Raw genomic sequence first — 12,946 nt, 5'->3', positions numbered from 1 at the left:
ACCATCAGGTTAACAGTATTAGGTTAACATAATTTTGGTAATATGACACATTCCCACATGACTTGTGTATGCCCCACAATTGTGTGTGTGTGCACTAGTATCTGTATATTCTTAAAAACATGTGAGTACCTGGAACCCATGACTCCGCCCAGAAGCTAGGAACTTTCCAGTAACTTGCCTGTAGCTAAGTGGTCCCTCCTCCGTCTGTCCTCATGCTCCCTCCCAACCCTTAGTGTCCGACACAGCGGTCACCGTCATCTGTGGAGCACTCACTATGTGCTAGGTGCCACACTAAGTACTTTACACTTCCAACCTGGTCCAGAGCCCACCCTGTGGGAGGGGGCAGCCATCCTCTATCCCCGTTTTCAGATGGGAGAGTTCAGAGAGGTGGGGGGGCCTGTCCAAGGTCATCTTGCAAGTACTGATGGCGTGGGATCGGACCCAAGTCTGTCCAGTGGCAGACTCCTTGCGGCCAGCCCCTGCACCATCCTGTTCTGAGCCTCAGGCCTCAGAGGGCAGTCTTCAATGGGCATTCTGTGTCAGCCACGTGGGGATCCAATAAGTCGCTGGTAGCGAGCACTCTCAAAGGGGGCAACACACTCAGGTCTCGCTCACAAGGTACAAGGACATGCTGCAAGTGTGGGGAACACGCTGTGTCTTGGACATCTCAATGAGCCCTTTCTCTTCTTGCACTTTGGGGAACTGCCATGTGTGGCAGCTGGAAGCCAGGCAGGAGTTGACAAGGCAGCCAAAGAGGAAGCAGAAACAAAGCCCGAAGGAGCTTGGTTCTGAGTTCCCTTCTGAGGCTCTGCTTTGACCTGGCCTCTTCAACTGCTGTGACTGCTATCACGGCACATGTGCACCACTTGCTTCTCGTCTGTGTCCTCTGCTGAATGAGTGCTCACTGGCTTGTCTCATCATTGTATCCCGAGCAGCTGGCCTGGCACCCGGTGAACATGTGTAGAATGAATGAAAGAAGGAGTGTGATCCAGGGGGTGGGGACGGGTGTGTGATAACTTTCAACTAGACGTGGAGGTTGTTCCTAGGGTGGGTATGGAAGTCCAGCAGGGGGAGACTGCAGACATCTGCAACCCCCAGAAGATGGCTTTGGATTGGAAGATCGAAGTTTTCCAGGCAGGGTAGGGAAAAAGGGCATTCTGGGGGAAAGAACTGCATGTGCAAAGGCAGGGAAGAGGGAAGGGGGACACTGATGCCCCAGAGATGGCTTCTGATGGCCTCAAAACCAATGTCTGCCGCCAGGACACTTCACAGGCCTGGGCTCCTCGGAGGCAGAGCTGAGCTGCCCTGAGACAAGGGTGTGATTGCTATGAATAGAACCACCTGCCTCCAGGGCTCCGGGAGCCTGGGCTAGGGACAGACCTGGGTTTGACTCTCAGCTCTACCATCTTCTTTACTTCCCCCTCCTTACCTGGCACCCGGAGTTGTCCCAAGCGTCCTGGACCTCGTCCCAGAAAACACAATGGGACAGGAAGGTGGTGATGCCGACTGTGAGGTCCCTGCCTGGAGCTGGCTCCAGGTCAGACTCGGGGATGACAGTCAGATAGTAGACGCCTTCTCCGAAATGCAGGTCCTCTGGGCTCAGGATCCACGTGGACAGCTCATCTGCAGGAAGCAGTGGGTACAGGGGATGGGGGTGTGGTCAGCCTGAAGCCTCGTGGAAACCGGATCTAATGTGATGGGAGGGGAGCACCAGGTGCCTGGGCAGGGAAGCAGACACTGATGGTCTCCCCGATGTCCCAGGAGTATAGGAGACGAGTCACGCCTAGCTCAGTGTGCCGAGCAGGCTGCCAAGTCAGACCGACGAGGGCACAAATTCTGACTTTGCTCCTCCTTGGCTGTGTGACTTTGGACCAGTTACTTAACCTCTCTGTTTTTACTTGAAAAGTAAATATTTCATTCATCCTCATCCCCAAGGGCTGTCATGAGGACTGCAATGAGGTCAGTTCTGTGAGTGCTTGTCAGCTCCTTCAGGACATACGGTAATTATTTACCTAGTATATTGCCTAATAATAATACCAACAAAAATAAGTACTGAATGTAGCAAGTGTTTTTTCTCTCTTTTTTTTTTTTTTCTCTATGGCTCTGATTCTCAAGTTTTAAGCTGGTCACACCCCCAGGAAGCAACTCAAGAAGCCGCCCTGGGTGGTGGGACTACCTGGAGCAGCTGCTGGCGGGAGGTGAGCCTGGGCATCGTAGCTGGTCTCATTGGGGTGGTAGCCGTAACCCAAGCTGAGCGTGAGTGGGGCGTCAGGTCTCCAGTGCAGCTGGATCCCCAAAGCCGCGCTGCCTGATGTCAGGTTCACCCACAGAGCTTCAGGTCTGCTCAGATTCAGCACGGTTGGCTCATCGTGTCCTTCCGAAAGCCGAGGCAGCAGGATCTGTCGTCAGAAACAGTCAATTCAAGGGTGTGCCGGGACAGGAATGCCGGCGAACGTCAGGGTGAGCCCCTGGGGAGCTGAAATCCAACCTGTGCTCTGCTCTTTTCATTAGTCTCCTGAGGCTGCTGTGACAAATGACCACAAGCTTTGTGGCTTAAAACAGCACAAGTTTTTTCTCTTACAGCCCTGGAGGCCAGAAGCCCCAAAATCAGTCGCATGGTGCTACAGTTGTCAGAGCTGTTTCCTTCTTGGGGCTCCGGGGGAGAACCCACTTCTTTGCCTTTTCCAGCTTCTGGAAGTGCCTGCGGTGCTTGGCTCATGGACCCCTCCTTGCATCAGCCGACCTCTTGCTTCTGTCATCAAACTGCCTTCCCCACCCCCCACCCGCCTGCCACTTAGAAGGACCTCTAAGAGATGATGATCCAGGATCATCTCTCTATTTCAGGATCTTTAACTCAAATAACATCTGCGGAGTCACATTTTGCCATGTCAGGTGACGTATTCATGGCTCTGGGATGAGGATGAGGATATTTTGGGGGCTTTTATTCGGCCCCTGCTCCCCAAGCTGTGCACCCTGGCTCAGGGCTGCACCTGCACACAAAGTGCACAAGCTTGGTTCTAGGCTCTAGAGCACAGGCTCAAAAGTGGCGCACAGGCTTAGCTGCTCCACGGCATGTGGGATCTTCCCAGACCAGGGATCAAACCCATGTCCCCTGCATTGGAGATCAAACCCGGGTCTCCCGTATTGCAGGCAGTCTCCTGAATTGCAGGCAGATTCTTGACCTCGGAGCCACCAGGGAAGCCCTCACTGAGAGCATTAAAAGTGTTATTACGGACAGAATCCTTAGCCGAACGCCGCGTACACAGTAGCCCTCAATTAGTTGCTATTCCTCTGCTTTTATCCCTACGTTAGAGCTTCTCATAACCGCTCTCCATTTAATCAGCTCTCCGGATTAACTAATGCCTTCCACCCACTATTTATTTGTTTAATTAAAATTTTTTTGACTGTACCACAAAGGTTGAACCTGGGACCACAGTAGTGAAAGCACCAAGTCCTAACCACTGGACCACCAGGGAATTCCCTCCATCCTTTTTCTTTTCTTTTAATATGTATTTATTTGATTGAGCTGGATCTTAGTTGCAACATTGTTTGATCTAGTTCCCTGACCAGGGGTTGAACCAGTTGTTTGAACATTCTTTATCATAGCATATATATAACCAAATAATATATAGTTTTATGTTAAACTGTATAAAATATATAGTTTTATGTTAAACTACAATGCTTGCAATGCTTATAGCAGGGTGAGGATAATTTCTCATGATTCTCTTCTTTTTTTCTTTTCTCTTTTTTTTGCCCACACCATGAAGCTTATGGGATCTTAGTTCTCTGACCAAGGACTGAACCTGGGCCCTCGGTAGTGGAAATGTGGAGTCCTAACTACTGGACCACCAGGTGATTCCCAATGATTCTCTTCTTTAGTCATTTTTTTTTTTTATAACCAGCCAACTTTTGGACCCAACCAAGTTGAGAAAGAAGACAGAAGTGCCACCTGACTTCTGAGCACACCCCAAGCCTACCTCGATATACTCCGACAGATTCTTCACAGGGATGAGCTGTCCACTAGGCCTGGTCAGAGAAAGGCCACCCACAGTTCCGCTGACATCAAAGTGACCTCGGGCTGGAAACGGGCTCTTGGGGAAGCTCATCATCTGAAACCAAGAACAGAGAGCCAAGGCGCCCAAGGGCCGGCAGGTAACCAGGCCCCTGTGTGAAGGAAAAGCTTTCCCCAGACAGGTGGATAGGTGGCCCTTGTGCTGTGGGGTGAATGAGAGGGTCCCGTCTTCAGCTGCTGCTATCTTTCCTGTGTGTGTGTGTGTGTGTGTGTGACCTTCAAGGCTCTGACCTCAGAAATCTGGGCCTAGAGACCTGATCACACTTGCTACAGCTGAGCAGTTACTGGACTATGAACAGTGTGACGCTTTCTTATAGCAAAGATGCAAAGTCTCTAAGAGAAAGACGTTTGTCTTCTTTCTTGGAGGCTCAAGGAGCCAAGAGTCAGATGTGCCCTAATTTGGGAAGGAAAAGCCCTGAGTTTACTATTGCTTACTTATGGAATGGAGTCTGAAGAGCTTCATTTCCAAGGACTAATTAAACCGGGGCTGCCGGAGAAATTCCACAATACAGTGGAAAGAGGATGGTCTGGGAGTCAGAAGGTCTAGGTCTGAATCCCAGCCCTGCCACTTTGCTGGTCACCTCGGGCGAGTCACTGAACTCACCTGTAAAATGGGCTTAATTAATTTATAGAGCTGTTAGCAACATGAATGAGCAAACATATGTGCAGGTGCTTTGCAAACTGTAAAGGGCTGATTCCAAGGGTATTCTTTCTGTTGTTACCCTGATGTCCACAGGCTCCCGATAGTCCTCCATGGAGCCAAGGGAGGGGGCAGTGGGCAGGGTGAAGGTCGCAGAGCTGGCTGCAGCAACATGCACGGAGGAGCCTCGCCAACTCCAGGGCTGTATTCTGTCCACAAGGTGAGAACGGAGGTGCCGGGACAGAGAGGAGAAGGTCAGTGTCAGAGGAAGATCTGCCCGCTCTAGCACTGCCTGGGGTCTAGCTTTAGCATCAGCGCTTCTTTCGTGATCCCCTTAGATCAGCAGTCCCCAATGTTCTGTCACCAGGGACCGGTTTCATGGGAACCAAATTTTCCAAGGACCAGGTAGGGGAATGGCTTGGGGATGATTCAAGCACATTATACTTATTGTACACTTTATTTGTATTATGATTACATCAGCTCCACCTCAGATCATCAGGCATTAGACCCCGGAGGTTAGGGACCCTTACTCAGATGGTTCTGTGTTTGCATCAGTGGGAGCAGCATAAAAGGCAGGTGATGCCTCAAGGCTGGGCAGGTGGCCCCACACAGACAGGGCTTCGGCCTGCTTTGTCTCCTGTGGCACCCCAGTGCCTCGGGCAGTGCCTGTCCTGTGATGGTGGTCAATACATATTTTGTTGAATGAATAAATGAGCTTGGATGTAGACACTTCTCCAGACCTATCTCCCCAGCCTACTTGACCTCCCATAAGACCATCTTTCCTGGCCATTGACCTCGTCCTATCTTAGTAGACTGGGGACCTGGTTTCAGATCCTAGTCATGATCACAATGCTACTTTGGGAAACTGCCCCTGGGATCCAGGAGGGCAGCTGTGGCAGAGGAACCAAGAGAGGGTGCTCAGTGCCGAGGATCCCAGCAGTGCCTGCAGCGTCGTCCAGCCCCGATTGTCAGGGGGTGGCAAGAAAGTGAGAAGTCATCCCTAGGTGCTGGAGGAGGGCTCAGTGAAAGGAGGCTGGCACTCCTTGCAGAAACACCTAAGGCCAGAGCGTCTGGAAGTCCTGAGTCCACGGAGCAGCGGGCTTGCCAGACACACTCTGAGTGAGGTTAAAAGTGGGTTGGCCCCCTGCATTCAGCCCCCTTCCCTGCACAGTTCAATATGACCTGTCTCTCAAGACACATGGGTGGCTCTGACACTGGCGTGGCACTTACCACCTCCCTTCTCATGCTGTACAAACACCCAGTATGGGGACTTTCTCTCAGTGAAAAGCCCTTCCTACTTCTAGGTCCCATCACTCACCCCCATGCCCCCCACCAGGTGGGTCTCCTGGGCTCTGCCTGTGCCAGGGCCTTGGGATGTGGATGTGGAGGATGAGTTTTTTGGGTCACCCACAGTACAGCAGATTACCTGTTTGTGTACACAGAGATGGAGGGGGTGGTCACCGTGGCCGGAAGGCCCCCGGGCAGTCTCCCCAGCAGGAGGGCAGCCTGCACACGCTCTGCAGCTTCCAGCAGCTGGGACACTGTGGCCATCTGGAAAAGGAAGCAGGGGACCACTGCTGTGGGCCAGTCTCCATATACCACCTCTGGTTGCTGCCACCAAGCTCATGTGGGCCTTCAGCAGGAGCACTTCACCAAGCACCAGGTGCTATAGGGAATCGGGCATAAGCCCTGAGAAGATTCCAAGCTCTGCGAGCAGGTGCTTTTACCATTCTGTTTGGCAGACGGGGAGACAGAGGCACAGAGAGGGTGGTGACTTGTGGAGGCCACGTGCTGGTAAGGGGAAGCCACAGAACCATGGAGAGGCTCACTGTGTGCCTGCCTCTGCTGCTCCACTGGACCCTGATGTCCACCCACAGCCCAGGTATTATTCGAGGGGAAATGGAAAGTCACAGGAGGAGCCATTGTGCGGGGCAACTCAGGCTCAAACTCCTCCCCCAACCCTGCTCAAGCCTTGAGTGAAGATGCGGCCTCACTGAAGCCAAGGCAGGCCTGAGGACCAGGAGGGCTGGACATTTGTGCGGAGTTCCTATCAGAGCACAGATCATGTGTGCATGTGTACGTGCATCTGATGGGTGTGTGTGTGTGTGTGAATGCGAGTGTGTACGTGCGTGTTGAGGAGGATTGTGTGTGAATATAAGTATTTGAGTGTGTTTATGTGGGTATGTACTGGAGAAGGGAATGGCAAACCACTTCAGTATTCTTGCCTTGAGAACCCCATGAATAGCATGAAAAGGCAAAAGTATAGGACACTGAAAGAGGAACTCCCCAGGTCGGTAGGTGCCCAATATGCTACTGGAGATCAGTGGCGAAATAACTCCAGAAAGAATAAAGAGAAGGAACCCAAGCAAAAACAACACCCAGTTGTGGATGTGACTGGTGATGGAAGTAAAGGCCAATGCTATAAAGAACAATATTGCATAGGAACCTGGAATGTTAGGTCCATGAATCAAGGCAAATTGGAAGTGGTCAAACAGGAGATGGCAAGAGTGAACGTCAACATTCTAGGAATCAGTGAACTAAAATGGACTAGAATGGGTGAAGTTACCTCAGATGACCATTATATCTACTACTGTGGGCAGGAATCCCTCAGAAGAAATGGAGTAGCCATCATGGTCAACAAAAGAGTCCGAAATGCAGTACTTGGATGCAATCTCAAAAATGAAAGAATGATCTCTGTTCATTTCCAAGGCAAACCATTCAATATTACAGTAATCCTAGTCTATGCCCCAACTAGTAACGCTGAAGAAACTGAAGTTGAACGGTTCTATGAAGACCTACAAGATCTTCTAGAACTAACACCCAAAAAAGATGTCCTTTTCATTATAGGGGACTGGAATGCAAAAGTAGGAAGTCAAGAAATACCTGGAGTAACAGGCAAATTTGGCCTTGGAGCATGGAATGAAGCAGGGCAAAGGCTAATAGAGTTTTGCCAAGAGAACGCACTGGTCATAGCAAACACCCTCTTCTAACACAAGAGAAGACTCTACATCTGATTGATTATATTCTTTGCAGCCAAAGATGGAGAAGCTCTATACAGTCAGCAAAAACAAGACCAGGAGCTGACTGTGGCTTAGATCATGAACTCCTTATTGCCAAATTCATACTTCAATTGAGGAAAGTAGGGAAAACCACTAGACCATTCAGGTATGACCTGAGTCAAATCCTTTACCATTACCCAGTGGAAGTGAGGAATAGATTTAAGGGACTAGATCTGATAGAGAACCTGAAGAACTATGGACGGAGGTTCGTGACATTGTACAGGAGACAGGGACCAAGACCATCCCCAAGAAAAAGAAATGCAAAAAAGCAAAATGGCTGTCTGAGAAGGCCTTACAAATAGTTGAGTAAAGAAGAGAAGCAAAAAGCAGAGGAGAAAAGGAAAGATATACCCATATGAATGCAGAGTTCCAAGGAATAGCAAGGAGAGGTAAGAAAGCCTTCCTCAGTGCAAAGAAATAGAGGAAAACAATAGAATTGGAAAGACTAGAGATCTCTTCCAAAAAATTAGAAATACCAAGGGAACATTTCATGCAAAGATGGGCTCGATAAAGGACAGAAATGGTATGGACCTAATAGAAGCAGGAGATATTAAGAAGAGGTGGCAAGAATACATAGCAGAACTATACAAAAAAGATCTTCATCACCCAGATAATCACAATGAGCCAGACATCCTGGAATGTGAAGTCAAGTGGGCCTTAGGAATCATCATTATGAACAAAGCTAGTGGAGGTGATGGAATTCCAGTTGAACTATTTCAAATCCTAAAAGATGATGCTGTGAATGTGCTGCACTCAATATGCCAGCAAATTTGGAAAACTCAGCAGTGGCCACAGGACTGGAAAAGGTCAGCTTTTATTCTAGTCCCAAAGAAAGACAATGCCAAAAAATGCTAAAACTACTGCACAATTGCACTCATCTCACACACTAGTAAAGTAATGCTCAAAATTCTCCAAGCCAGGCTTCAGCAATACGTGAACCATGAACTTCCAGATGTTCAAGCTGGATTTAGAAAAGACAGAGGAACCAGAGATCAAATTGCTAACATACGCTGGATTATCGAAAAAACCAAGAGAGTTCCAGAAAAACATCTGCTGCTGCTGCTGCTAAGTCACTTCAGTCATGTCCGACTCTATGCAACCCCACAGATGGCAGCCCACCAGGCTCCCACGTCCCTGGGATTCTCCAGGCAAGAACACTGGAGTGGGTTGCCATTTCCTTCTCCAGTGCATGAAAGTGAAAAGTGAAAGTGAAGTCACTCAGTCGTGTCCAACTCTTAGTGACCCCATGGACTGCAGCCTACCAAGCTCCTCCGTCCATGGGATTTTCCAAGCAAGAGTATTGGAGTGGTTTGCCATTGCCTTCTCCAAGAAAAACATCTGCTTTATTGACTATGCCAATGCCTTTGACTGTGTGGATCACAACAAACTGTGGAAAATTCTGAAAGAGATGGGAATATCAGACCACCTGACCTGCCTCTTGAGAAATCTGTATGCAGGTCAAGAAGCAACAGTTAGAACTGGACATGGAACAACAGACTGGTTCCAAATAGGAAAAGGAGTACGTTAAGGCTGTATATTGTCACCCTGCTTATTTAACTTATATGCAGAATACATCAAAAGAAATGCTGGGCTGGATGAAGCACAAGCTGGAATCAAAATTGCTGGGAGAAATATCAATAACCTCGGATATGCAAATGACACCACCCTTATGGCAGAAAGCAAAGAAGAACTAAAGAGCCTCTTGATGAAAGTGAAAGAGGAGAGTGATAAAGTTGGCCTAAAACTCAAGATTCAGAAAATGAAGATCATGGCATCTGGTCCCATCACTTCACGGCAAATAGATGGGAAACAGTGGAAACAGTGGCGGACTTTATTTTGGGGGGCTCTAAAATCACTACAGATGGTGACTGCAGCCATGAAATTAAAAGACACTTGCTCCTTGGAATAAAAGTTATGACCAACCTAGACAGCATATTAAAAAGCAGAGACATTACTTGGCCAACAAAGGTCTGTCTAGTCACAGCTATGGTTTTTCCAGTGGTCATGTATGGATGTAAGAGTTGGACTATAAAGAAAGCTGATTGCCAAAGAACTGATGCTTTTGAGCTGTGGTGTTGGAGAAGATGCTTGAGAGTCCCTTGGACTGCAAGGAGATCCAACCAGTCCATCCTAAAGGAAATCAGTCCTCAATATTCACTGGAAGGACTGATGTTGAAGCCGAAACTCCAATACTTCAGCCACCTGATGCAAAGAACTGACTCATTTGAAAAGACCCTGATTCTGGGAAAGATTGAAGCAGGAGGAGAAGGGGACAACAGAGGATGAGACGCTTGGATGGCGTCACCGACTCAATAGACATGAGTTTGAGTAAGCTCCGGGAGTTGGTGATGGACAGGGAGGCCTGGTGTGCTGCATTCCATGGGGTCACAGAGAGTTGGACACGACTGAGCGACTGAACTGAACTGATGTGGGTGTGTGTGAGTGGAAGTGTGTGGATGTGTGCCTGAGTAGATGTGACTTGAGGGAATGGGAGTATAAGTATCTGAGCATGAATGTGTGTGTGTGTGTGTGATTTTGTGTGTGATTGTAACTATATGTGAGAGTCTGTGTGACTGTGTAGCTGAATGTGAAGGTATGAGTGTACGCAGGAGTGTTTGCTTTGAGGTATATGTGACAGTGTAAGTGATGGCTCTCAGTGTGTGTGAGTGTGAGTCAGTGTTTGTGTGTGTGTGTAAGCGTGTGGGTATGTGTTTGAGTGTGCCTGTGTGGCCACCATTAGAATGTGTGAGCTCTTGGATGGAATGGTGGTACCACAGAGTAAAGGGCTGTGAAGCAGCAGGAGATGGGTTCTGTGTCTCCGTTCTGTGACGTCCTGGGTGCTGGAATGACCTCTCTCCTAAAGTTGCTCTGTGTCCTTGGCTAAGTGAACCAGGAGTTCAGACTTGGAAGAGTGAGTAAAGGATCTCTCCAATCAGATGAAGCAGAGCTTATCAGCTTAATACAGATGAGGATATAAGGCTGCAGGAAGTGTCCTTGCCCAAGGCACAAGGCTTGTAAGTGAAAAAGGCAGAGTTCCAACTCAGGCCGCCTCCTTTGAAGCCTGCACTCGGCCTGCTACATCACTCCACCTCCCAGGAGCTCCTGTCCTGGATCCTTTCTGTCAGCTCCTAGAAGGGCCTCTAACCGCCGCACCTCAGTTTCCTCAACTGCACGATGTGGAGAAGGATCCACCTAGAAATGCTGGTGTGAGCCGGGCATGTGGTTAGCATGAGGTCCACATCTGGGCCGGGACACCCACCTGACTGCCGTTGGCCTGTGCAGGCTCTTCAGACTGGTCCCTTAGGGAAGCTTCCAGCACATTGCCCACAGCCTGGAGCAGGTCCCTGGTGGCCGCCTGACGCCTCTGGTCCTCAGGGTGGGCCTCGGCACTCAATGCCAGCAGGCCCTCACTGGCATGCTGCAGAGCCCTGCCGGCCTCCCACTGGCTCACCCAGAGGAGGAGGAAGAAAAGCATGAGGCCCTGCCTTGAACAGACCACCCCCTGAACTCCTCCAAGGACCAGCACTGTGGTGGAAGGGAGCACGTGGGGACTCAAGCCAGGGGAGATCTGGGCCAGGCCCGTCACACAAGCTGCCTGTGTCAAGGACTGGAAGCCAGGCGTTCCTTCCCTGCCGTGTGCTCAGTTCCTTCAGGACAGCAGCCTTGTCCATCTCGGAGTCTTTCCCAGAGTGCCTTGCACAATGCCCAGCATATAGTAGGCATTCAGTAAATATTCACTGACTGGGAACAGCTGGCTGGCTGGCCAACTGGCTGGACACAGCACTTATCCCAATTTTGTAATCATATATGTACTTACTAAGTTATTTGTTCAGTATCTGGTCACCCCAGTGGCCTAAATGTGCCACGAAGGCACAGGCCATGTCTATGGAGTTTTCCGCTGAATTTTCTATGAATTGCATAGTACCTGCACATACTAGGCGTTTAGGGAGCATTTGTTAAATGAATGAATAAATTAACACATGGATAAATGAGTGAAAGGTCAGGAATGTATATGTATAGATGTATATGCATAGAAGGGGTGCACGAGCAAATGGATGTGTTAAGTGGGAAGAATGATCAGGGTCCCAGAAATAAAGGTCAGGACTTAGTGGGTGGGAACTACTCACCTGGGCTAAGGGTGTGAGCTCCTCACTGCGCTGGGTCACCTCTTTCAGCACCTCGGCCAGCCCCTGCACCCTCTGCACATCCCCTATGGTGACACTGACCACAGACAGTGACCCCAGGATACGCTCTCTGACCTTGGAAAAGACAGAGGAAGGTGGGGGAGGTAATGTAATTCCAGTGGCTTGATGAGGCTGTCAGAAAGATCTGGGGTCTGAGACAGTGACTAGGAAAGTGACCAGGCTCATGTCGGGTCTTCCAAAGCTGATAGATCTCTGCTTGTCTCCTAGGATGTATGGTAGGCAGAATCGTAGCCTCCCAAAGATAGACACACCCTAGTCCCTGAAACCTGTGCATATGTTATTCACATGACAAGAGACACTTGGGCAGAATCTCTGTGGAGGTTTGATTAAATTAAGGATTCTGAGATGGGGAGAGTATCCTGTATAACTAGGTGGGACGAGTATAATCACAGGGGTCCCTGTGATTTTTTTCTCCTTTATTTATTTTTTTCAAACTTTAAACTTTCTATTTTGTATCAGGGTATGGCAAGCCACTCCAGTACTCTTGCCTAGAAAATCCCATGGATGGAGGAGCCTGGTAGGCTGCAGTCCGTGGGGTCGCTAAGGGTCGGACACGACTGAGCGACTTCACTTTCACTTTCCACTTTCACACACTGGAGAAGGAAATGGCAACCCACTCCAGTGTTCTTGCCTGGAGAATCCCAGGGACAGGGGAGCCTGGTGGGCTTCCGTCTATGGGGTCACATAGAGTCGGACACGACTGAAGTGACTTAGCAGCAGCAGCATAGCCTATTAACAATGTTGGGATAGTTTCAGGTGAATGGTGAAAGGACTTAACATACATATCCATTCTCCCCTCAAACCCCCCTCCCATCCAGGCTGCCACATAACACTAAGCAGAGCTCCCTGTGCTGTAGAGTAGATCCTTGTTGGTTATCCATTTTGAATACAGCAGTGTGTGTGTGACCTTCCCAAACTCCGTAACTATCCCCTCCCCCTCCAGCAACCATGTTTTGGTTTTCTGAGTCTT

The 12,946-nt window shown here is 49.4% G+C and overlaps 1 protein-coding gene across 1 annotated transcript in view; it reads right to left on the bottom strand.

Annotated features, from left to right (window-relative positions):
• The window catches only part of LOC129547364 (polycystin-1-like protein 2), a 98,903-nt gene that overhangs the window by 39,635 nt on the left and 46,322 nt on the right, over positions 1-12,946 (bottom strand). The window contains 7 exon segments of the mRNA XM_088830778.1: positions 1,430-1,623; positions 2,177-2,399; positions 3,978-4,109; positions 4,795-4,921; positions 6,139-6,263; positions 11,031-11,213; positions 11,899-12,030. Of these exon segments, the coding sequence (XP_088686904.1) occupies positions 1,430-1,623; positions 2,177-2,399; positions 3,978-4,109; positions 4,795-4,921; positions 6,139-6,263; positions 11,031-11,213; positions 11,899-12,030 (1,116 nt within the window).

This window comes from Moschus berezovskii, chromosome 22, assembly GCF_049115385.1.
Source record: "Moschus berezovskii isolate FMDL1 chromosome 22, NW_MosBer_1.0, whole genome shotgun sequence".
Taxonomy (NCBI): domain Eukaryota; kingdom Metazoa; phylum Chordata; class Mammalia; order Artiodactyla; family Moschidae; genus Moschus; species Moschus berezovskii.
Note: the sequence above shows the minus strand (reverse complement) of the source record. Positions and strands in the feature narration are given on the sequence as shown.